Genomic DNA, 23,344 nt, shown 5'->3' with positions numbered 1-23,344 from the left:
AACCTCTTCCCCATCAGCTCAGGATTGTGCCGTCTCTTGATCTGAGCCACTTTCTGGGAAGGCACTGAGTTGGCAAAATACTCTCCTCTCTAATGCTGCAGGTGCACATTCCATCACACCACAGTACCCAACAATAGGACCCAAAAAGCAGGCAGATCCAGTGGTGGGCCAATTGGATGCAAAATCACCCACTCATTCTTAATTTCCCTACTTGATGGATTCCTCAGGGTCTCCCTGCCTGCCATCCCACACAGGCCAAGTGGGGAGGGTTTGCTCAATCCTGGGATCAGAGGTGGGTTCCTATCAGTACGGTGCAGTTCGGCTGAATAGGTAGTAACTCCGGTGGACACGTGACCGTACTGGTTCTATCCTGGGTGCCGCCATCTTTATTTTCTGTTCTGCACATGCGCAGAACAATCTTCATTGAAAAAATGAATTCCCCCCCCCCCCTTTTTTTAATGGTATGCACATGCCAGTCCCAGAGAGGTCCCAGAGATGGGCTGTTTTTCACAAAAACAGAGGCGTTTTTGCCTTCCCCCAGCCTCCAGAAGCACTCTGCAGGCTTCAGCAGGGCTGGGGGAAGAGAAAAATGCCCCTTTTTTGTGAAAAACTGATCATTTTTTTGCAACAATGGGGGCGTTTTTCCCTTCCCCCAGCCCTGCTGAAGCCTGCAGAGTGTTCTTTGTGGCCAGGGAGGACAAAAACTTTTTTTTTCTTACTGGGTAGCTTGCAGGCGCTCCCTTAGCTCCAAGGCTGTAGTCCGCCCCCCCCCCCCCCGGTTAAAACTTTTCATCACGGTTTCGGTGGGCATGGCTTGGTGAGAGGGTCATGTGACTGAGTGTGCGTGAGTGACGTCAACTTGGCCACCCCACTCAGTCACATGCTCACCCCTCTAGCCACGCCCACTGAACCGGTAGTAAAAAAAAATTGAAACCCACCCCTGTCTGGGACCCCTGCTTTCCACGGTGACCATTGTTGGCAGTGATATTCTAGACTTGCAGTTCCCGAGCATTTAATCTCTCTTGTTGGTTTCTCTCCAGGGCGTGTTTGGTGAGAAGCCCGCATTGCCTGAATACAAAGTGGCTGCTGCTCGCAAGTCGCCATTCATCCTGCTGCATTACGGTACCTTCAAGGCTGGCTGGGACGGACTGATTCTCCTGGCCACGTTGTATGTGGCTGTCACAGTACCCTACAGTGTCTGCTTCAACGGCACCAAGGATGAAAGGCTTCCAGAGGCTTCTCGGGCGCCCCCCAGTGTCTGTGATCTCTCTGTTGAAATCCTTTTTATCTTAGGTATGGGGACAGGTATCAGCACCTGGGAGGGTGGGGCATGTTGGCAGCCTTCAGGATTAAGATGCAAACAGCCCCCTATTTAATTCCTGATGTTCCAAGATAGAGGAGAATCGGAGAGCAGCTGCCGCTGGTCAGTGTAAATACAGGTTGTCCTCAACTTACAATCATTCATTTAGGGACTGCTTGAAATGACAACACTGAAAAAAGTGACGTCTGACCGGTCTTTTCACTTACGATGTTCCCAGTATCCCCAGGGTCACATAATGAAAATGTGGGCACCCAGCAACTGGCATGTCTTTTACCACAATGGCGGCATTCCAGGACCATGGAGCGCCATTTGCATGCCTTCCTTCCTCCCCTTGGTGACATTCCCAGCTAGCTTCCAAAAAGCAAAGTCGGATTTGATTCACGATCACACACAATTCATTTAACAACAGCAGTGATGCACTTAAGAACCATGGCAAAGAATGTAAAATCAGGCATGACTCACTTAACAACCGCCGTGCATAGCAATGGAAATTCTGGTCCCAATTCTGGTTGTAAGTTGAGCGCTACCTTTAATACTGAACTTGATGGGCAACCAGGCAGATCGACTCTGAAACCCTACAGGCCTAATGGTGTTTGAAGTGCAGGGACTGTTAGAAAGACTCTCATTTCTGCATTTGGGAATTTGGCAACTGGAATCCAAGAAGGCTAGGCTCTGGTTTTGAACTGTGAAGATTTGTGATAGCACTAGCAATAGCACTTAAGACTCATATGCTGCTTCACAGCTTTTACAGCCCTTTCTAAGCAGTTTACAGACTCAGCATCTTGTCCCCCAACAATCTGGCTCCTCATTTTACTAACTTCGGAAGGATGGAAGGCCTAGTCAACCTTGAGCTGGTGAGAATCGAGCCGGCAGCCAGCAGAAATAGCCTGCAATACTGCGTTGTAACCACTGCACCACCACGGCTCTGCCTGAAAAGTTCTTTGCTTCCAAAATTGGAGATTGTTAAGGGTCTGGCAACTGTGGTCCCAGATCAAAATTGCACCATGGAGTTAGATCCTGCTTGACCAGCTCAAAGGATTTCTTGCTCATAGCTGGCTTGAAGAGAGCCCTTTTTGCCTCCCTCCCAGGTCTTCTGACTCATGTCTAACAGGCTAGGGCCTTCCCAGGAGGTGATTTCCTTTCACTGGCAAAGGAGCTGTTTGGGGTGAGCTCAGCTATATATGAGCGTCATTCTGCGGCTTCCACTCAAGCGACCATTTGCATAGTAAGAAAAACATGATGGTGGGCTCACAGCTTGAAAGCATCAGGTGGTGAGAGTATTAAGTAGCCTGTCAGCATTCCAAAGAGCACCCAGAATCAGAGTCCAAGGCAAAGTATTGCTCAAAGTTCCAATTTATTAAGAGAGTCATGTTGGCACATCTGGGAAAACCCGAATCTAAAAGCTTCCCGTTTTTCCCCACCTAGTTGAAAGTTCAAGATCTCACCCCCACACCCACAAGTCCATCACATGGTCCAATTTCCCACTGCCATGCTGGCAGCTTCCACCCTCCAATTCTGGTCAGATGCAGAGGTGCAGAGACAAAGGATGACCTTGGCTTTCTACAAAGAATTTCGTTATGGCTACATCTCATCTAACTCTGTACAATCCCCCCTCCCATTTTCCCACAATAGAAAATGCATAGTAGAATAACAGAAAGCGTGGCAGGCCAAAGATCCAAAAGAAGATGGCTGCAGGCCTGACATAGCCTCGCCTTTCCTACCAGATGCCTTTGAATTGTGTCATTCTGTAACCTGGAAGACACCAAGGGAAGGAAGACTTGCATAAGGGTTGCCATTCTTTGATTGTTGTTGTTTACATTGTTTTGCAGACATTGTGTTGAATTTTCGCACCACATTTGTCAGCAAATCAGGGCAGGTGGTCTTCGATCCTCATGCTATATTCCTACACTACCTGACCCGCTGGTTCGTGCTGGACCTCTTAGCAGCATTACCCTTCGACCTTCTCTATGCCTTCAAGGTCAACGTGGTGAGTTGGGCTCAGAACCTCCCTGATGGGGCACCATCACAACGTTCCCCCTCAACCCCAGAGGGTGCTGTGTAGGCATATCTGGTCTTTTCTTTTCCTCCAGTACTTTGGGGCACACCTGCTGAAGACGGTGAGGCTCTTGCGGTTACTACGGCTGCTGCCCAACCTGGATCGGTACTCCCAGTACAGCGCTGTGGTGCTTACCTTGCTCATGACTGTCTTTGCCCTTCTGGCTCACTGGGTCGCCTGCGTCTGGTACTTCATCGGCCAGCGGGAAGTGGAGAGCAGCCCCTCCCAGTTGCCCGGGATAGGTGCGTGCCGGGGCCTAACTTCCTTGGTGTGGGACTCTGGGTGGGGGGTGTCAAGTGACGGGTGTGGGTGCGTTATTTTCTTCTCCCAGATTAGAGGGGGACCTCCCCAGACTTCTGCATGTTGCAACTGTACGGAAGATGCACTGTAAGGCCAAGTAGAAGCAGGAAAGCATGTATGAATGGCTGTGGCCGCCTCCAGCCAAGTGCAGAAATAAGCCGCAGAGTCTTCTCTCGTGTTGGGGACTATGAGCTCTTTCATAATTACCATTCTCCAGCAGACTCTAGGGACCGCATGGCGACAAATTAACAAGTAACTGCCACATTGGCTTTGAGATAGAGCTGCCAAATCCCATGGGGAGTGTGGAGAGACAGAGAGAGAGAGACTCAGTGCTCAAGGGTGATATATCTGTTGCAACTCAGTGAAGCAGAGTATTTTCTTCCCTTTTCTTTTTTAAATGAGGAGAGCTGGGAGAATCTCCAGGCTCTCTGGATTTATCTTGGTTTAACGATGGATCTCTTTCCTCCTTGCTTTCAAATTACATTCCTCCTCTGATATGATGCCTTGGCTTTCAACTGGGATGGTACAAAGTCCTGATTTGCTCCATTCCCTTTGGGCACACTGGGTGAAATAATGGGAACTGACATCCAACACACATCCAGATCAGTGGTGGGTTGCAGGCGGTACGCCCCGATACCCGTGTACCAGTGCCTGCTGGAAGCAGCAGCCACCGTACCAGAACAGTACTTTGGAGGGCCCGCCCGCCCTCGTTCCTTACCTGGATTTGAAGGAAATGGGCCATCTGTACATACGCGCCCAGCGTATGGCGCCTGCGCGATGCTCCACCGAGCAGCTGGAGCATTGCAGGCGGTGGGTGCGCATGTACATGCAGCGCATGTGCCTGTGTTGTACGCCCGGCTCCTGTTACAGCGTATCAGTTGCAACAGGAGCTGAAACCCACTACTGATCCAGGTGGCACTTCATTGGGGAAAGCTGTTTTAATCCTTCATTAAATGCTGCCTCTGGCTTGCCATCTCCCATAGAAAAGAGAGAGAAAGTGACCAATGTTGGGAGAATGAGCTGCAGAGAGATGGGATAAATTTCACCTTGGCTTTGGGGCCTATATAAGCCTTTGGGGCCTAAGCTTCCCTTCGTCTTTTGGCTTTTCAAATTATCTGGGGTCTGCGAGAACTGGAATGGGGAAGGAGTCCTGAGGAGCTCCTGAGACCTCACAGTCCCACTTCCAGAGGTCAGCCAGTTCTGACCGGTTCTGGAAAACCAGCAGCAGAAATTTTGAGTAGTTTGGAGAAGCGGAAAATACCACCTCTGACTTGCTCCTCCCCCCATCTATTCACTGCCTCCCGAGTCCCAGCTGATCAGCTGGGTCTTCTTCTGTTGCCCTGCATAGAAGAAGCTGGAAAGGAGCTGGAAAGCCGGTTAGTGGGGTGGGGAGGGAATGGAGATTTTGCAGCATCCTTCCCCTGGAGTGCGGAGGGAATTGAGATTTTGCAGTATCCTTCCCCTGGAGTGTGGAGGGAATGGAGATTTTGCAGTATCCTTCCCCTGGAGTGGGGAGGGAATGGAGATTTGCAGTATTCTTCCCCTGGAGTGTGGAGGGAATGGAGATTTTGCAGCATCCTTCCCCTGGAGTGTGGAGGGAATGGAGATTTTGCAGTATCCTTCCCCTGGAGTGTGGAGGGAATGGAGATTTTGCAGCATCCTTCCCCTGGAGTGTGGAGGGAATGGAGATTTTGCAGTATCCTTCCCCTGGAGTGTGGAGGGAATGGAGATTTTGCAGTATCCTTCCCCTGGAGTGTGGAGGGAATGGAGATTTTGCAGTATCCTTCCCCTGGAGTGTGGAGGGAATGGAGATTTTGCAGTATCCTTCCCCTGGAGTGTGGAGGAAATGGAGATTTTGCAGTATCCTTCCCCTGGAGTGGGGAGGGAATGGAGATTTGCAGCATCCTTCTCCTGCCATGCCCACCAAGCCACACCCACATAACTGGCAGCCGGAACCCACCCCTGCTCCACAGCCTGGGAAAATTAAGTGAGAACAGGATGTGCTTTCAATAATAATCATTGTTGGGTACGGGTGGACATTGGCGTGTCCCCAAAAATGTCATGGCATGTCGTTCTTGACATATGTGTTGGCCATCACTGGTCTAAGTGAAAGATTGTGCTGACTACATTTATTTTCAACATTGCATGCAGCCGCTTGACTAAGTCTCTGAGAGCATAAATGGCTGCAAGAGAGAAGCCTTAGCAAATGCCCTATGCCAGGGCTGTCAAACTTGCGCCGCATGGGCCATATGCGTCACACACTGGCCATGCCCCCGCCCGGCTTAGTGAAGGGGTAAAAAGTCCAGATATGTCACGTGACGCCACCATGACGATGCGAGTTTGACACCCCTATGTGAACATTCATTTAGAGGCCAGTGGGTATGACTGGCTTAAATGTGCAGTGACAGGGGTCAAATAGTGCCACCGTGCTTCAGTATGGATTCCAGGTGGGAGCACTTTGCATGAAGAAAGCTCATGATGTGTGCAGCCATTGCCAGGAATTTTTAAACGGTGTCCCATGGAACCCCAGGGTCTTGTAAGAACCTGGTGTGTTCTGTGAGAGGTGAAGATTAAAAATAAGAATAGTTCACTCTGATTCAGCTGTTTTTCTATCAAAAAGAGCTTTAATCGGGGATTCCAAGAACTAATTAATTCATTTTTGTTCCATAATGGGGGTGGGGGGGGATTGAAAACCACTGATCTATAGAAGGCTGGGCAATCAGGAATTTAGAGAACGTGTGCCCTCAGTGTGTGGTGAAAGACATTATATTTGTAGAGGGATATGACACATCCACAGAAAATATACCTTTAAAGCCAGACAGAAAAACTGTGATCAGAGTGGGGAATATTTTGCCAACTCAGTGCCTTCCCGGAAAGAGGCTCAGAACAAGAGACGGCACAGTCCTGAGATAATGGGGAAGAGGTTCAGGATAGCCACACTCTAGAATCTCTCAGGACTGATCTAAAACAGGGGTGTCAAACTCAAGGCCCACGGGCCAAATCCAACCCACAGGGTGCTTAGATGTGACCCACCAGGCAGCCCTGGAAACAGCAAAGGACCACAGTGCCTCTGCCAGCAAAAACGGAGCTCAGGAGGGTCACGTGTGGCCCTCGTGAGCTTCATTTTCGCTGGCAGAGGATTGTAGGAGACGGTCACAACTGGGTGTGGAGATCAGGAGCCCATTTTGCTGGCAGAGTGCTGAAACCTGCTAGGCCAAAAACGGGGGGGGGGGGTGCTGAGAAAGAAAGAGAGAAAGAGAGAGAGAGAGAGAGGGAGGGAGGGAGGGAGGGAGGAAGGAAGGAAGGAAGGAAAGAAGGAAGGAAGGAAAGAAGGAAAGAAGGAAAGAAGGAAAGAAAGAAAGAAGAAAGAAAGAAAGAAAAAGAAAGAAAGAAAGAAAGAAAAAGAAAGAAAGAAAGAAAAAAAAAGAAAGGGAGGGAGGGAGGGAGGGAGGGAGGGAGGGAGGGAGGGAAAAAGGAACGGAAGGAAGGACTACAAACCCGGCAGCTTCAGAGGATAATCCAGGGCTGGAAGGGACCTGTTGGTCATCTAGTCCAACCCTGCTCCAGCAGGAACATTGTTAAAGTGATTTTCTGTCTTTTGATCCCCCAGTTAAAATGACTACATAGTCACATGGCCCCACCAAGCCACGCCCACCAAACCACGCCCACAGAACCGGTAGTAAAAAAATATTAGATTTCACCACTGGCTGATTCCCATCCATCCCGGGCAGTATGATGAGTGGGAAAGATGTCAGGAATTATGGTCCAACAATGCCTGGAAGGCTAATAGGTTGTGTACCCCATTTTGTTTCAGTACAGTCCTGTTAAAAGAGATTCAAATGAAGGCAATTGCCTGCATGTCCTGGTTGTCCAAAGCTCTCTGATGGACCAATGTTGGAACTTCTATCTCCTGGCCTACAAGGCTTTACTATTTAGGTTCTTCTGCAGGACACGGGACCAGAAGAGGCCGTGTCTGCAGCTGGCATGGTTTTTTGGGAAAGGAACCCCATCTATAAGGGTGAAGGAATAGTATTCAGGAGAAGGAGCTTATGGTGGGTATTCTTCTAGCTTGGCTTCCTTCTTCCCCATCCTTGCAGGTTGGCTGCAGGAGCTGGCTCGACGCCTGGAGACTCCCTATTACCTGGCTCAGAGGAACAGCAGTGGTGAAGAAGAACCTACCAACCAGACTTCCTCCCTGAACGGCACGACCTGGGAACTCTTAGGGGGACCCTCCTTGCGCAGTGCTTATATTACCTCCCTATACTTTGCCCTCAGCAGCCTGACCAGCGTGGGCTTTGGCAACGTATCGGCAAACACTGACTCAGAGAAGATTTTCTCCATCTGCACCATGCTGGTGGGGGGTGAGTTGGGCTCTACCCCTAGGTGGGATATCAAGGAGAACCAGTAAGACCTCCCAAGCATCTTTCCTCCTCCTCCTCCTCCTCCTCCTCCTCCTCCTCCTCCTCCTCCTCCTCCTCCTCCTCCTCCTCCTCCTCTCTTCCTTCTCCTCCTCTCAGCTTCTAACGCAGGTTCTTGGGCAATCTAGTTCTCATGACAACGGGCCAAGCACCTTCTATTATTGTGAGTTTTATTTTGGTACATTGCCAACAACCAGCAAGGTGGTTCTTACGTCCTTAGCCTCTTTCCAATGGTAAGAAAAGAAAACCAGATGGCCGATCTCGGTTCTTCTCAGATTGCGGAACACATTAGTGGTGGGAAACGAAAGCTGCCTTTTTAAATTTAGACCTAACTTTTAACTGTTAGACTAAGGAAATCAAGAAGAAAGAAGAGGCAAGGGGTGGGTGGGTGCACCAAATATCTCTCGTTCATATACTCTGTGCTAACCTTCAGCGGAATTTACTGAAAGGGGAAGAAGAAGAAGAAGACTTGTCAAGGTAAGGAGGGGCCTGCTTCCCTGCCCATTCATTGGTTGCATGGGCAACCAATGAGGAATTCTTCTGGAATTCTGGAATGCTTCTCCTGATTCAGTTTTTGTGCTGCTTCTTCCACCTGGATATTCTCTGGATGTTCCCCAGATTCTCAGCTTCCCGAATTCTTAGCTGCCATGTTTGTCCAAGACAGCTAGAGATAGCAACATTGGGTAAGATTAGTTTATGGTTTAATTGCAAAATAGTGGGATTACAACCACAACTACAGTGATATGGGGCAAGGATCTGTATGTTGGAGAGCAGGCTTTTTTAGGATATTGTTTTTTGGAGAAAAAAGCAGACACATAATAAATAATAAACTGACCATTCAAATAAGTAATTTCATCTTAGGCCAGGACATGCAGAAATACATCCATAGAATGAGATTATAAATAAAAGATATGAATTGGACGGAGACGAATCCTCGATTTACAACTATTCATTTAGCAACTGTTCAAACTTACAATAGGACTGAAAAAAATAACTGATGACCAGTCCTTGCACTCACAACCGTAGCAACATACTCAGGGTCACACGATCAAAATTTGACACAGTTGATAACTGGCATGTATTATGACAGTTACAGCGTCCCGGAGTCATGTAATCACCATTTGCGATGTTTCCAGCTAGCTTCTGACAAGCAAAGTTAATGAGGGAAGTTGGATTTACTTAACGAGAACATGAGTCACTTAACTACAGCAGTAATTTGCAAAAAATAAATAAAAGGGTTTGTAAAATTGGGCTTAGCAATGGAAATTCTGGCCCTGATTATGACTGTAAGTTAAGGACAATTGAATAGAAATGGAATGGAATGGAATAGAGAGTAGAGTGAGCAGAGCAGAGTAGATTAGGATAGGGTAGGATAGAGTAGGGAATGGAATGGAATGGAATAGAGAAGAGAATAGAGAATGGAATGGAGTGGAATAGAGAATAGAATGAATAGAATAGAATAGAATAGAATAGAATAGAATAGAATAGAATTCTTTATTAGCCAAGTGTGATTGGACACACAAGGAATTTGTCTTTGGTGCATATGCTCTCAGTGTACATGAAAAGACAAGATACATTCGTCAAGAATCATAAGGTACAGCACTTAATGATAGTCATAGGGTACAAATAAGCAATCAGGAAACAATCAATATCAATATAAATCGTAAGGATACAAGCAACAAAGTTACAGTCCTGCAGTCATAAGTGGGAGGAGATGGGTGATAGGAACGATGAGAAGACTAATAGTAATAGTAATGCAGCCTTAGTGAATAGTTTGACAGTGTTGAGGGAATTATTTGTTTAACAGAGGGATGGCATTGGGGGGGGGGGGGGACACTGTCCTTGTGTCTAGTTGTTCTGGTGTGCAGAGCCCTATAGTGTCGTTTGAGGTTAGGAGTTGAAACAATTTATATCCAGGATGTGAGGGGTCTGTAAATATTTTCATGGCCCTCTTTTTGACTCATGCAGTGTACAGGTCCTCTATGTCGTGTAAATGAAGAAGAACCTATTTGAAATACTCTCTTCTACAAAAATAAAACCACCTTGCCAGATAGAAAACTATCATCATAAGGAGCAGGCCGGGTCAGAGGACTTCTCCCTTGGCTTTTTTTTTTTAAATAAACATGCTGAAAACCTTTCATATAAACTGAATATCCCAAAACTGGATCTGCCTTTTTGTATCTGTATTACAGACCATTCTAGCTCAGTTATTGCTCCATTGTTCTACCTACCTAGATAAAGTTTATGTCCAAAACTTTTTGTCCCAACACTCCCTTCATTCTTTTCGATTTGCTTGTGAAGTTTGCCCTGGTTCTCCTATCGGAGGCATCGTTGGCGTCATCGGCCTCACAGAAACCAGGCGGTGGTTCTGCTGCTCACCTTCTCCTTGGCCGTCTCAGCCGGACTAGCCTCGGTCTCTTCTCTTTCTCCTCCATTCACAGCACTGATGCACGCTGTCGTCTTCGGCAACGTAACGGCCATCATTCAACGCATGTATGCTCGGCGCTTCCTCTACCACAGCCGTACGCGTGACCTGCGTGACTACATCCGTATTCATCGGATCCCTCCACCGTTGAAGCAGCGCATGCTGGAGTACTTCCAAGCCACCTGGAGTTCCAGCAATGGGATTGATACTCGGGAGGTGAGATCCAACCCTGGTGAGGGCAAGACCTGGGCAGGAAAAGTGGGCATGATTTTATGCAGGGCCATCTGGCTCTTCTGAGAGAGGAGCAGCTGGGGAGGAACTAGATGGCCTTCTTGATGATGCATTGGATTAGAGTAGAGTAGAGTAGAGTAGAGTAGAGTAGAGTAGAGTAGAGTAGAGTAGAGTAGAATAGAATAGAATAACAGAGTTGGAAGGGACCTTGGAGATCTTCTAGTCCAACCCCCTGCTTAGGCAGGAAACTCTACACCACTTCAGACAAATGGTTATCCAACATCTTCTTAAAGACTTCCAGTGTTGGGGCATTCACAACTTCTGGAGGCAAGTTTAATTGTTCTAACTGTCAGGAAATTTCTCCTCAGTTCTAAGTTGCTTCTCTCCTTGATTGGTTTCCACCCATTGCTTCTTGTTCTACCCTCAGGTGCTTTGGGGAATAACTTGACTCCCTCTTCTTTGTGGCAGCCCCTGAGATATTGGAACAGTGCTATCATGTCTCCCCTGGTCTTTCTTTTCATAAGACTAGACATACCCAATTCCTGCAACTGTTCTTCATTATAATTACAATTCCCATCATTCCTAACTAAGCAAAGCTAAGGGATATGCTAGTATGCGTGACAAGAGTTTTAGCCCAATGCATTTGGGGCATGCCCAGAGCAGAGGAAACTTGAGTAGCCACTAGAGCGTGATCTGTGCACCATGCCTTCCAAACAGGAAGCGTAGAGCTTCAGCCATTCTGTCAAAGCTGTTGATTATGTGCTATGCAAATCCCAGGAGAGCTTAGGCCATTTTTTTTCTCCCTACCCATCTTGCCCTTAAGCAGCCTTCCAGAATTATTGTGAAGGTTAATAGCTGGTCAATGGCTGGGAAACTACCTTAAAGTCCTTGGAGGAAGAGCAGAGGGAAAGATGAAGTGGCTGACAAAGGAGCCACATTTTCTTAGCTGTGGAAGTAGCTCAGCCGGTAGGAGAAAGGAAGCAGAACAGGAAAGCAGAGTATAAATAGTACAGACTGCTTGGTTAACAAAGGTGGGTGCTCCTCTTCCATCTCACTGAAATTGGTCTTGGCCTGTACACAATTGCCTTAACTGCAATCATCTGTTCCCTATTCCTCACTCTGTTGTTATATAGGTAGTCCTCAATTTAACCACCGTTCATTTAGCAACAGTTCAAAATGACAACACAGAAAAAAAAATGACCTACAGCCAATTTTTGCACTTAACCTTGGTCACGTGATCCCCATGGTCACATGATCAAAATTCGGACAATTGGCAACCGGCATGTATTTACAAAGTTTCCAGCATCCCAGAATCGCCATTTGCAGCTGTCCCAAATGACTTCCCACAAGCCAAAGGGGGGGGGGGGAAGCTGGATTTGCTTAACAACTGTATGATTCACTTAACAATTGCAATGGTTTACTTAATGACCTGGCCAAAAAAAGCTCACAAAATCAGGTGCGAGTCACTTGCCAGCAGACATTCTGGTCCCAATTGTGGTTATAAGTCAAGGACTATCAGTATTGTCATGAATGGAATTGGCCCATCAGAACTTGGCTTGGGGTGGGGAGAAGCCTTCTTGTAATAAAAATTGGAAGCCAAATTCTATTGATAACAGAATTGGCATTCCTTTGGGCACTGGATTCGTTCCCCAAAGCCAATTATACGCTTGTTCTAGATGCCAGCTAAAACATTTACCTCCTCCTATCTGTTCAAGGAGGAATGAAAGAGCAACTTCATTCTACACCAGCATTTCACTTTTCCTCCCCAAACTCAGAAATGTTTCTAGAAATGTATTTTATCTTTTGGAGACAATGACAGACCCTAAAATGACAGGGGAGTTTTGATACAGCCTACTCCAGTTCTTGCCCCCAAGGCTTGCATTCACCAAAAATATCTAGTAGCCTTTTTAAAACATTACCATCAGCCAGTGAACCCCTTTGTTGGAGTCGAGTTCTAGAGGCTATGAAGTTTTGGAGTCAAGAGTGGTTGCGTAAATTGGGGGCATTAGAAATTATGGAAGATGACCATCCTGTTGGTCAGTGTCTCTTCACACTTCTATCATCGGGTAGAAGACATCAAAGCATAGCCAGCCGAACAAATAGGTTTAAAAGTAGTTTCTATCCTTGGACTGTCAGGCTCTTAAACACAACCACAATCACTCCACAGACACGCGGAAACGTATGACTAGATTTTCTTTTCCTTTTCCTAATTACTTGCATAGGGATTATTCTTTATACTATTCATGTTGTTTGTATTTGTTGTCATGGATTGCACCAGTGAGGCTAAAACCAATTTCGTTGTATAAATGATGTACAATGACAATAAAGGCTATACTATAACATGTTTGAGAAGCCCTTTTGAAAGTTATCTTGAGAGCAGCTCCTTCAACTTTATTTCCGATCCATTCTTTTTTCCAGCATTGAGAAGCCTCACAGAATCATGGGGCTGGAAGGGACTTTGGAGGTCTTCTAGTCCAACCCCCAGGAGCCCTTATAGCATCCCGGACAAAGGCAGCCTCCCTGCTCTCCCAAGGAAAGGGAAACCTTCTAACCCTGCTGCTGTGTCTTCCTTCTCGCCAGTTGCTGCATAGCCTCCCGGATGAGCTGCGTGCTGATATCGCCCTGCATCTTCACAAGGAACTGCTCCAGCTGCCCATCTTTGAGGGGGCAAGCCGTGGCTGCCGGCGTTCCCTTTCGCTCACCGTCCGGACTTCTTTCTGCACGCCGGGGGAATATCTGATCCGGCAGGGAGATGCGCTCCAGGCTCTGTATCTCATCTGCTCAGGCTCAATGGAGGTGCTGAAAGATGGCACCGTGCTTGCCATCCTAGGTAATGCCAGCTTCCCCTTCGGTCCTTGCTCTTTCCCCTTTCCCATGTTGTAAGTCTGGGAGACTGGGAAGTTTCAAAAAGTTGGCTGTTTCTCAAAAGTTTTGGTTCCTCAAAAACTTGAGAAAGCTACTGCAGCCTCAAGCTTGGTGAACGCAACAGAGTCATGGTGTCCCCACAACTTGGTGTGCCCAGAGTAATAAACCGTATCCCAACTTACGGTTTGTTTCTCCTAGCAGTTGAAACCATGGCAATTCCCATGACACAATGAACCACAAATTACCCAAGCCCATTTAACCTAGACTTGAAATATGGTGTGTGAATCCAGGTGTAATGGGAGAAGTTCTAAACGCTCACGTTCTGGGGTCTTGCACAGAGAAAAAGATTTCTATATCCAGATTAAGATGGGAATAGAGGCCTGAACTTTCATTTTGTCATGCTGTCCCGTCCCCCCCAATGTAGAGGTGATATTCAGCCAATTCTGAACGGTTCTAGCGAACCAGTAGCAGAAATTTTGAGCAGTTTGGGGAACCAGGAAATTCCACCTCTGGCTGGCCCCGCCCCCATCTCTTCGCTGCCTCCTGAGTCCCAGCTGGTCGGCTGGGCCTTCTTCTGTTGCCCTGCACAGGAGAACAGAGCTGGAAAGCAGGTTAGTGGGGTGGGGAAGGAATGGAGATTTTACAGTAACCTTCCCCTGGAGTGAGGTGGAAATGGGGATTTTACAGTATCCTTCCCCTGCCACGCCCACCAAGCCACGCCATGCCCACAGAATTGGTAGTAAAAAAATTTGAATCCCATCACTGGTCACAACTGACTTGAAGAAAAAATTAACTCATCATACTATGGTGTGGCAAGTGCATGTTGGGTAAAAGACTCAACATTTCAACAAGACTTGAAATGTTTTTGCCTTTTATTATTGCTTTCTTTAAATGAGCTCTTTCTGCTCTGCTCTGCTTTTTCTATCCCATTCTGCCCATCCCCATGCTGCTTTCAATTTGGGGTTTTCGGTGAGCCTCTTTTCAGAACAAGAGTCTGAAAGGGCTTCTATTTTGTTCCCCTTGATGAAGGATTCACACCTTTAGCTCTTTTCCTTGCAGGGAAGGGAGACTTGATTGGTTGCCACATCTCATCCAAGGAACCAGGGGTCCAGGCCAATGCAGACGTGAGGGGCCTCACCTACTGTGACCTGCAGTGCCTGAGCTTGCCTGGCCTGCTGGCTAGTCTGGAGCTCTACCCAGAATTTGCCAGCAAATTCCTCCGTGAACTTCCTTGTGAACTCAGCTACAACCTGGGTAGAGGCAGCATCTTCCAGGTGAGCGGAGCAGGGCGATAGAGAAATCTTTGTTATTATTGGATAACAAATTGCCATTGCCACATTCTGGGTGCAATAGTGATTCATTCAGTTATTGTGCCAGGCAGGGCTCTGGGAGGTAAATCCAAGTACAAATTATGATTTATCATATGGCACCATCCACATCACATTTCAATAAAAAACACAAGAGATGAAAATACAAAATATAAAATGTTATAAACGTACGTCTAGATTACAGATAACATCGTATGCTTCGTTTGTCACAGCCAGGAAGTCAGCAAAGTTTCCATTATAGGCTCTATTTTGGCACTCTGCTACTGTATGTTGTATAGCCAATCCAATTACAAAATGCAATTTGGGAGAACAAGAGTCAAATAAATAAAAAAGAGTTGATTTACTTGAAATTAGTAAAAGATTGTAGGCACAGTGGCGCAGGCTACTTCTGCTGACTGCCATCTGTCTGCAATTTGGCAATTCAAATCCCACCAGGCTCAAGGTTGACTCAGCCTTCCATTCCTTCTGAGATGGGTAAAATGAGGAACCAGATTGTTGGGGGCAATTGGCTGACTCTGTAAGCCGCTTAGAGAAGAATATAAAGCACTATGAGCGGTATATAAGTCTAAGTGTTGTTGTTATATTTATCTGCACAGAGCCAACATAGAACCACAAAGGCCAAAGGAAGTTAGAGAAGAATAGCTCTATATAGCATGCTTTTCTTGGGCTTCCAACTTGCCATTAGAAAGAAAGGAGTAGCTATACTGCTGGGAAGGTCTTCAGTATATCCTCCAGAGTCACTCAAGGACAAAAAGAAAATTTGGGGAAAATCTACTCCCAATCCAAATCTTAACCCACGCAGCAGGACTTGGGAAAACTGGTGATAAAACTGGGCTTCCATGTCTTTCCAGCTACTCCCAATGCATCAATTTGAATTGCATCCCACCTTTGTTCAGAAACTTTGGACAGCCAGGAATAGCTTGCACTGGACGTCCCGCTGAGGCTGCTAATTCCTAATATCTGTAAGAATTATTCCAGATTCGAACCAGCCCCATAGGCAGAAAATCAAGTGGATTCTGAACTCTTATAGCAATTGTTTCTTTAAAAGTTCTCAATGGGGTGGTGGTGGAGGATCTGGCAATGAGACTCATTTACCAATGAGAGGGAGAATCCAATGGCAGGAATATAGTTTACACATTTGGATAGTCCTTTCTCGATTCTAGAGAGAAAGGCAGCTGCAATGGGAAAGGCAAAAGGTTCCTTCACTGTCTCCTTCCACCATAGGCAGAGTCACCGTCTCCGAGCAGCAGGGAACCTGCCACTTTGCTTTCGGTGGGGAAGGACGCAGAAATTTCATTTTCTCCACGCCGCAGAATGCCCTGCCTGCCTACCCAGATAGAGGATGAGCCCGCCAGCCCCTTGCTCCCCAAGTCCTCGGCGGCCCACAGCCACCTGCCCTCACGGTCAGGAATGCCACGCCACGTGGCCTCCGAAACATCCTCACGTCCCACAGCATTGCGGCTGCACAGCGTGCCCTGCAGCGGTCCCCCAGATCTGAGCCCCAGGTAAGGTCGCAGGATGGAAAGGAGGTGCAGGCCAGCTTTGGGAATGGGGGGGGACACACAATGATAAGGCCCCATCTAAATGCTTTTCCCCATGTAGGAAGTCAGAGGTTACTGTTGAAGCACAGCATGTCAATGAAGACTCAATCATCCAGGCCAAAAGTATCTTTTCAAGGTTAAAATCATGGCAAGGGGACCGCAGATTGTTAATCTGGGACGTTTCGTTACTAATCCAAGTAACTTCTTCATTTGCTGTGGCAAGAGTAGGTATATTCCAATGACTCTCTGCCTAATTACACTTTTTATTTTGACTGAAGAAGTTACTTGGATGAGTAACGAAGCACCTTAGATTAACAAACTTTGGTCCAGTTGCCATGACTTTAATCTTTTTTAGATGTTGAAGCAGAGGGATGCAAGTCTCTCTACGCGCCTCTTTTCTGAAATGCTTATTTTCTACCTCTTCTTCTCCAAAAGAGTTGTAGATGGAATTGAGGATGGGTCCAATTCGGACAAACCTATGTTCAATTTCCGCCTTGGCCCGTCAGGACCGGATTACAGCAGCCCTTCACCTGGTACAGGTAACATTCTGCCTCATGCGGGGAAGGGGTCACGAAGGGGTGGATACAAAACAAGAGCACTTGGGAGGCTGAATTTGTGGCCTTCATCAGCTCGGTCCCTTTTTCCTCTTCCAGATAGCGGCCTGCTCACTATCCCTCCTGAGTTATCTAGTGCGGACACCATTGAGAAACTGCGCCAAGCGGTAAGGCTTTTCTTAACTCGATCAGTTTGTACCTTTTATAGCATTACTTTACCCTGCTTGACATCTAGTAAGTTAAGGTCATGTGTCTGCCAGTGGTGGGATTCCATTTTTTTTACTATCGGTTCTATGGGCGTGGCTTGGCTTGGTGGGCGTGGCAGGGGAAGGATACTGTAAAATCTCCATTCCCCCCACTCCAGGGGAAGGTTACTGCAAAATCCCCATTTTTCCCCGATCAGCTGGGACTTGGGAGGCAGAGAATAGATGGGGGCGGGGCCAGTCAGAGGTGGCATTTACCTGTTTGCTTAAAAGTAACAGGCTTGTACAGAGACAGCCTTGTGGACTTCCAGAATTCCCCAACCAGCAATGTTGGCTGGGGAATTCTGGGAGTTGAAGTCCACAGGTCTTAAAGGTTGCCAAGGTTGGACGGACAGCCCTGTTTTAGAGAGAGATTTACCTGGAGCTTCCTTGCTTTTTGTTCAGCAGGGAAGTAGCTTGCGTATGTGCAGGCTACCCTTGGAAATCTAAAACACTAGTCTAGAAAATATTATCTACAGAGAATGGTGGATTTAAATGATCTTCTGAAAACACAAACTCACGTTTTACCTTTTGAGTACCAAAGGAAAACTACTAGGCTCTTTGGAGGCAATTGACCGAGTAGTCTTACTTATATAATTGCTCTTGTACCTTTTTCACATAGTCCAGATATCTTAAATTAAATTATCCTCTTTTAAAACCTGAAAGCCAGATATTTAAATGTAGCAAGCATCCCAAACCCTCCCCTCAAGACTGACAAAATGGCTTGTTTGCTATTTTCCTAATTTTGAAGAATGAAGGCGATCTGACCTTTGGAGCTAGAGTATTCCAGAATGACAAGGTCATCATAGGAAAAAACTTGCTTCCAAGCCCCCCCTCCCAAACAACCACCAGCTGTCTTCAGGTGTCGCTCTCTGTGCGGATTGTGGTGTAGGTGTGTTGTACTTGGGCAAGGCAGCCCTGTAGATGAATACGGGCTCAAGCTTTACAGAGCTGAATTGGTCAAAAACAGCACTTTTGATTTATACTTGAAAAATTAGTGGCAACGAATGCACCTCTGCCACATGCTGGTAGAGAGGGCCTTGCCTTCTGGGTAGTCTTCAAAGACAGCTCCAAGCTGGGCAAAAATGTCCCTGCTGCTGATCTGAGTAGAAAGCCATGTCTCAGGAGCCATAAAGTGCAGATCTGTCCCAAAGGTGCTTTTTCAAAAGGCCACTGGGCTTCCTTTGTTTTCCCTTGAAGACGTTTCGCTCCTCATCCACAAAGCTTCTTCGGTTCTGAACTGAAGAGGAAAAACTGAAGAGGAAAAATATCTTCAAGGAAAAACAGAGAGAGTCCAGGGGCCTTTTTTGGGGGGGGGGGGAGAAAGCACCTTTGGGACAACCATGGCCTGGATGACTGAGAAACTCCAGAGAGAATTGCAGATCTGCTTTCCCTCCTGAGTCAGATTAAGGGTAACCACCAAACCTCATGACTTCTGAGCAAAAAGCAATGGTCCCGCTCAGAATTACTTTTGAATTGTTTAATTCTCACCCACCTACCACATCTAGGAGGAGGGTGGTAAAGGGGTGTATAATAATTGTTATGACGATACCTTAATCCAAACCAACCTGCAGTTTCATGTAGGTGTTAAAACGATTTGGGAAAGGAAGGAGTCCTACAACATCACACAGAATGCCTATGAACTCAATTGCTTCCCCACTACCACCACCACCAATTATCAGACTGGAACCCTAGGATCAAGGCCAGAGTGATTCCCATTCCCAACCCCTGCACATCCCAGCTTGGTTCCAATAAAAGCATCCTCAGCCAAAACCATCCAGGGAAATTTCAGTCCCCTTAGATTCTAAGGCTTGGAAGCTCGACTGACGCTTTCACAAAGCATTCTTTTATTAAATTCCTTAGAAAAAGCACAAGAGACGAAATTCTAGGTGTACAAAGGGGGCAAGCCCTGACATACCATGATAGGGAAATAACTATCTTGAAGCAGATCCCCAAGAAAGTTAGGGAAAAAAGGAAAAATTATTCGCAATTAGCGAATAAATTATACCAGAAGGGGGTGTGGTTCAGATGGTTGATGCCTGAAGGTATGTTAATATTCTGGGAGGAGACAAGAATTAAAGCATTCTTTGCAGAAGCAGCAGCCCTAACATCTTCTCCAGTACTTTCCCCAATTAGGGAAACCTAGATAGGACTCTCATCTGAGGGAACAGGTTTTTCTTTTCTCTTCTCCCTATCCCTGTTGAAGAGTGTGTTTCATGCTATAAATATCATTCTGGGTGAAAAAAAGAATCCCCCCCCCCGCCCATTGCTCCAAAAATCCAAGGTCAAACCATTCAATGGCCAAAAACGGGGGTGAGGAAAAAAAATATACGAATCTCTCCTTTTCTTCCCAACTGGTCCTGTATGTTTCCAGAGGCTGGCTGATCTACTGCCAAAACTATTAAATTACCTCACTTCCTAGGAAAGATTTTATGCATTGCAGTAATTAGACGTACCTTGTGGCACTAAGAGCGGCCAAACGTCAACATTGCGCTGCTCTTATTGCGTCTGCAGATAACCGCCCTGCCGCCCTGTTTCGGGTGACCCGTTCCCTCTTGTTTGAGAGACCACGGGAAGCCCCTTTACAGGGTAGAGCAGAGGAGTTTGGGAATTATCTACAGGACAAAGTCGCTCAAATCCGGATGGGATGGACCCCTTTCAGTGGTTCAGTAGAGACGCCCGTTGCGAGTCTTGAGGGACCGCTTTGGGAGGAGTTTGACTCGGTTGCCATCGAGGATTTGGACAGGTTGCGTGGACGTCTGCGACCCACCACATGTTTATTGGACCCGTGTCCCTCCTGGCTTGTACTGGCATCCTGGGAGGTCACGCGTGACTGGCTCCTGGGCCTGGTGAACGCCTCGCTGGGTGAGGGGTCTCTACCGGCCGCCTTGAAAGAGGCGGTGGTGAGGCCCCTGCTCAAGAAGCCTTCCCTGGACCCAACGGACCTAGCCAATTATCGTCCAGTCTCCAACCTTCCTTTTTTGGCGAAGGTTGTAGAGAGTGTGGTAGCACAGCAGTTCCCACGTCACCTGGAGGAAAATGATTATCTAGACCCGCGCCAGTCCGGCTTCCGACCCGGTCACAGCACGGAGACGGCCTTGGTCGCATTGGTTGATGATCTCTGGAGGGCCAGAGATAGGGGTTGTTCCTCTATCCTGGTCCTATTAGATCTCTCGGCGGCGTTCGATACCATCGACCATGGTATCCTGTTGCACCGGCTAGAGGGGCTGGGAGTCAGAGGCACCGTTTTACGGTGGTTTGGCTCCTACCTCTCTGGTCGGACGCAACGTGTGTTGACAGGGGAGCAGAGTTCGACCCGGAGGCCACTCACATGTGGAGTGCCACAGGGATCGGTGCTCTCGCCTCTCCTGTTCAACACATATATGAAACCGCTGGGCGAGATCATCCGTGGTTTTGGAGTGGGATATCATCTGTATGCTGATGATACTCAGCTATACATTTCCACTCCGAACCACCCCAATGAGGCCGTCGAAATGATGTCCCGGTGTCTGGAGGCCGTACGGGTCTGGATGGATGGCAACCGACTAAAACTCAACCCTTCCAAGACGGAGTGGCTGTGGCTTCCGGCCTCCCGGTTCAACCAGGTGCTTCCATCTCTGGCCATCGGGGGCGTCCAACTAGCCCCCATGGAACAGGTGCGCAATTTGGGCGTCCTCCTGGATGCCCGGCTGTCCATGGATAACCATGTAACAGCCGTGGCAAGGGGGGCGTTCCATCAGGTTCGCCTGATGCGCCAATTGCGCCCCTTATTGGACCGGGATGCCCTACGCACAGTCACCCATGCGCTAGTGACGTCTCGCCTGGATTACTGCAATGCTCTCTACATGGGGCTTCCCTTGAGATGCACTCGGAGACTACAGTTGGTCCAGAACGCGGCCGCGCGGGTGATTATGGGGAGGACTAGATACTCCCCTGTAACACCTCTCCTGCGCGAGCTGCACTGGCTTCCTGTGGTCTACCGAGTGCGTTTCAAGGTTTTGATTATGATCTTTAAAGCGCTCCATGGCACAGGGCCTAGTTATATGCAGGATCGCATCCTGCCTCACACATCCCTACGACCAATTCGCTCACACAGAGAGGGACTTCTCCGGGTGCCGTCCGCCAAACAGTGCCGGGGGGCGACACCCAGGAGCAGAGCCTTCTCTGTGGTGGGCCCAGCCCTGTGGAATGACCTCCCCCGTGACATCAGGATTACTTCCGATCTCCGCTCCTTCCGTGTACAGCTGAAGACCCACCTCTTTCAATTATCTGGCCTGGCTCAATCGTAATTATTCTTATTCCTCCTAACTGGTTTTAAATTGTATTTTAAACGTTAAATTTTAATTCTATATGGGGTTTTTATAATTGGGGTATCTTAATGCGGGTTTTTTAACTGTCTATATGATGTAAATTGTCTACCTCCTCCGAGTTCGAGTCCGTGTTTGTGTATCTGTATGTATGTTCTGTATGTACGCCTATGTGTTTTTATATATTTTCTGTGTTTTATATGCCCCATTGTACGCCGCCCCGAGTCCTACTTGGAAAGGGAGCGGCTAATAAATTCAAACTTATTACTTATTATTACGAAGCGATTTTGTAAGCAGGGAGGGCTCTCGTCTTAAGAAGAAGAAGAAAGGCAAGAAAATGACCTCATTTCCCTTGCATCATTCCCCAGGTGGCTGAGCTCTCCGGGCAAGTTCAGCAAATGCGGGAAGGCCTGTACTCTCTGCGCCAGGCTGTCCAGCTATTCCTTCTCTCCCAGACATCGGCCCAGCAGCGAGTCGATCCTTCTGCCTGTGGGTCTTTCCCCCATCCGGACGCTCCAATGACGCCCCTGCTGAGCCCCCTCCGGGTGGACACAGGACTCTCACCAGCTTTCTGCTCCCATAGTGCACCACCAGCCCCATGCCCTAATGGAGCCTGTGGCAAAGTTCAGTGGATGTGGGCCCCTCCAGCTGGGCAGAGCTCACCCTGGCCCGGCACGTTTTGGACCCTGGGACGCCGAGCAAGGGATTCGGAGGCAGGAGTGCTTTCGCCCACTGGTCACGATCCCAAGGACCCAGGGAACAACACGCCGATGCCAAATCTGAGCCAAAGAGAGAGCTCTCTGCCCCAAGCTTGTTCTACCACAGATCCAGCGTACCACAGGGGCTCTCCCGAAACCAAACCTTCTAGGACTCAAGACTGTGATTCCCCCGGCCTTGAGATGGTGCTGATTGGTGCTGGGGATGATGGCTCTACCTGCAGTGGGCCCTGCTGGATAGAGGAAGAAGGGACGGGGATATGAGTGTGCTGAGCACAACTGATTACACAAAGATCAGGCACTGGCATTTTTCCGTCCTGGGAATATCAAGGATTAGCCCTTGTCTTAAGGGACCGGATGCTCTCCCACATGAGGGGACAAAGAAAGGTTGCAATCAGCTCTTCCAAGGTTGAGGGAGAATTGCAATTGTTGTCCTGATGGAGACAGAAGAGAAAGACAGCAAACGCCCCGAATCACCTTGGAACAGCAAGGCTCCTTTTGTCTCGGCAAAAGCAGAAAACTGCAAGATGCTGTAAGAGTGTCTACTGTCAAAAGCCAAAACCTGGGCCAGCCAAGTGGTTATATGGAGCTAGGGAATACATCCATGCGTCGCAGCTTGAAATATGCAAACGTAACCCATAGTTGTACATGGTTCAATTTTAGATACTCTTCCTTCAGGCAGCTGGATTGTTAGGCATTGCTGTGGGGATAGTGAGTGGACTTGGAGTGGAAACTCCCTCTGAGCATGTAATTTTTCGAATGGGAAGGCAGGTCCAAGACTTTGCCCAGCCCTGTGTAAGAGTGATGCTGGGCACCCTTTTTATAAAATAAAAAGTATGTTTTGAACTCGGGTTGTTTAATTTACGAACTCCTGTTGCTCGGATGTTGTCCTTGGGAGGCTCGTGAGTGACGTTTCCCATGCTAAATCGCAGTATGTAGAACCACTACCAACAGTTAAATGAAAATCACAAACTTCAGGTGTTAAATATACGGCAAAGGGAGATTCTGCCACAAACCTCCCTGCCAATTCAATGGAGGCC

The 23,344-nt window shown here is 47.7% G+C and overlaps 1 protein-coding gene across 1 annotated transcript in view; it reads left to right on the top strand.

Moving 5' to 3' along the window:
* The window catches only part of KCNH3 (potassium voltage-gated channel subfamily H member 3), an 88,772-nt gene extending 65,542 nt beyond the window's left edge, over positions 1-23,230 (top strand). Inside the window, exons 5-15 of the mRNA XM_081968360.1 lie at positions 1,041-1,293; positions 3,151-3,308; positions 3,412-3,619; positions 7,775-8,038; positions 10,537-10,736; positions 13,332-13,581; positions 14,676-14,890; positions 16,169-16,449; positions 16,921-17,024; positions 17,139-17,206; positions 21,957-23,230. Of these exons, the coding sequence (XP_081824486.1) occupies positions 1,041-1,293; positions 3,151-3,308; positions 3,412-3,619; positions 7,775-8,038; positions 10,537-10,736; positions 13,332-13,581; positions 14,676-14,890; positions 16,169-16,449; positions 16,921-17,024; positions 17,139-17,206; positions 21,957-22,568 (2,613 nt within the window). The 3' untranslated portion in view covers positions 22,569-23,230. The remainder of the gene's footprint in view (positions 1-1,040; positions 1,294-3,150; positions 3,309-3,411; positions 3,620-7,774; positions 8,039-10,536; positions 10,737-13,331; positions 13,582-14,675; positions 14,891-16,168; positions 16,450-16,920; positions 17,025-17,138; positions 17,207-21,956) is intronic.
* The last annotated feature ends 114 nt before the right edge of the window (positions 23,231-23,344 follow it).

The sequence above is a fragment of the Natrix helvetica genome (genome assembly GCF_964273705.1).
Source record: "Natrix helvetica genome assembly, chromosome: 1".
Lineage (NCBI taxonomy): Eukaryota > Metazoa > Chordata > Lepidosauria > Squamata > Natricidae > Natrix > Natrix helvetica.
The sequence above is the reverse complement of the archived record's forward strand: the minus strand, read 5'-3'. Positions and strand labels throughout refer to the sequence as shown.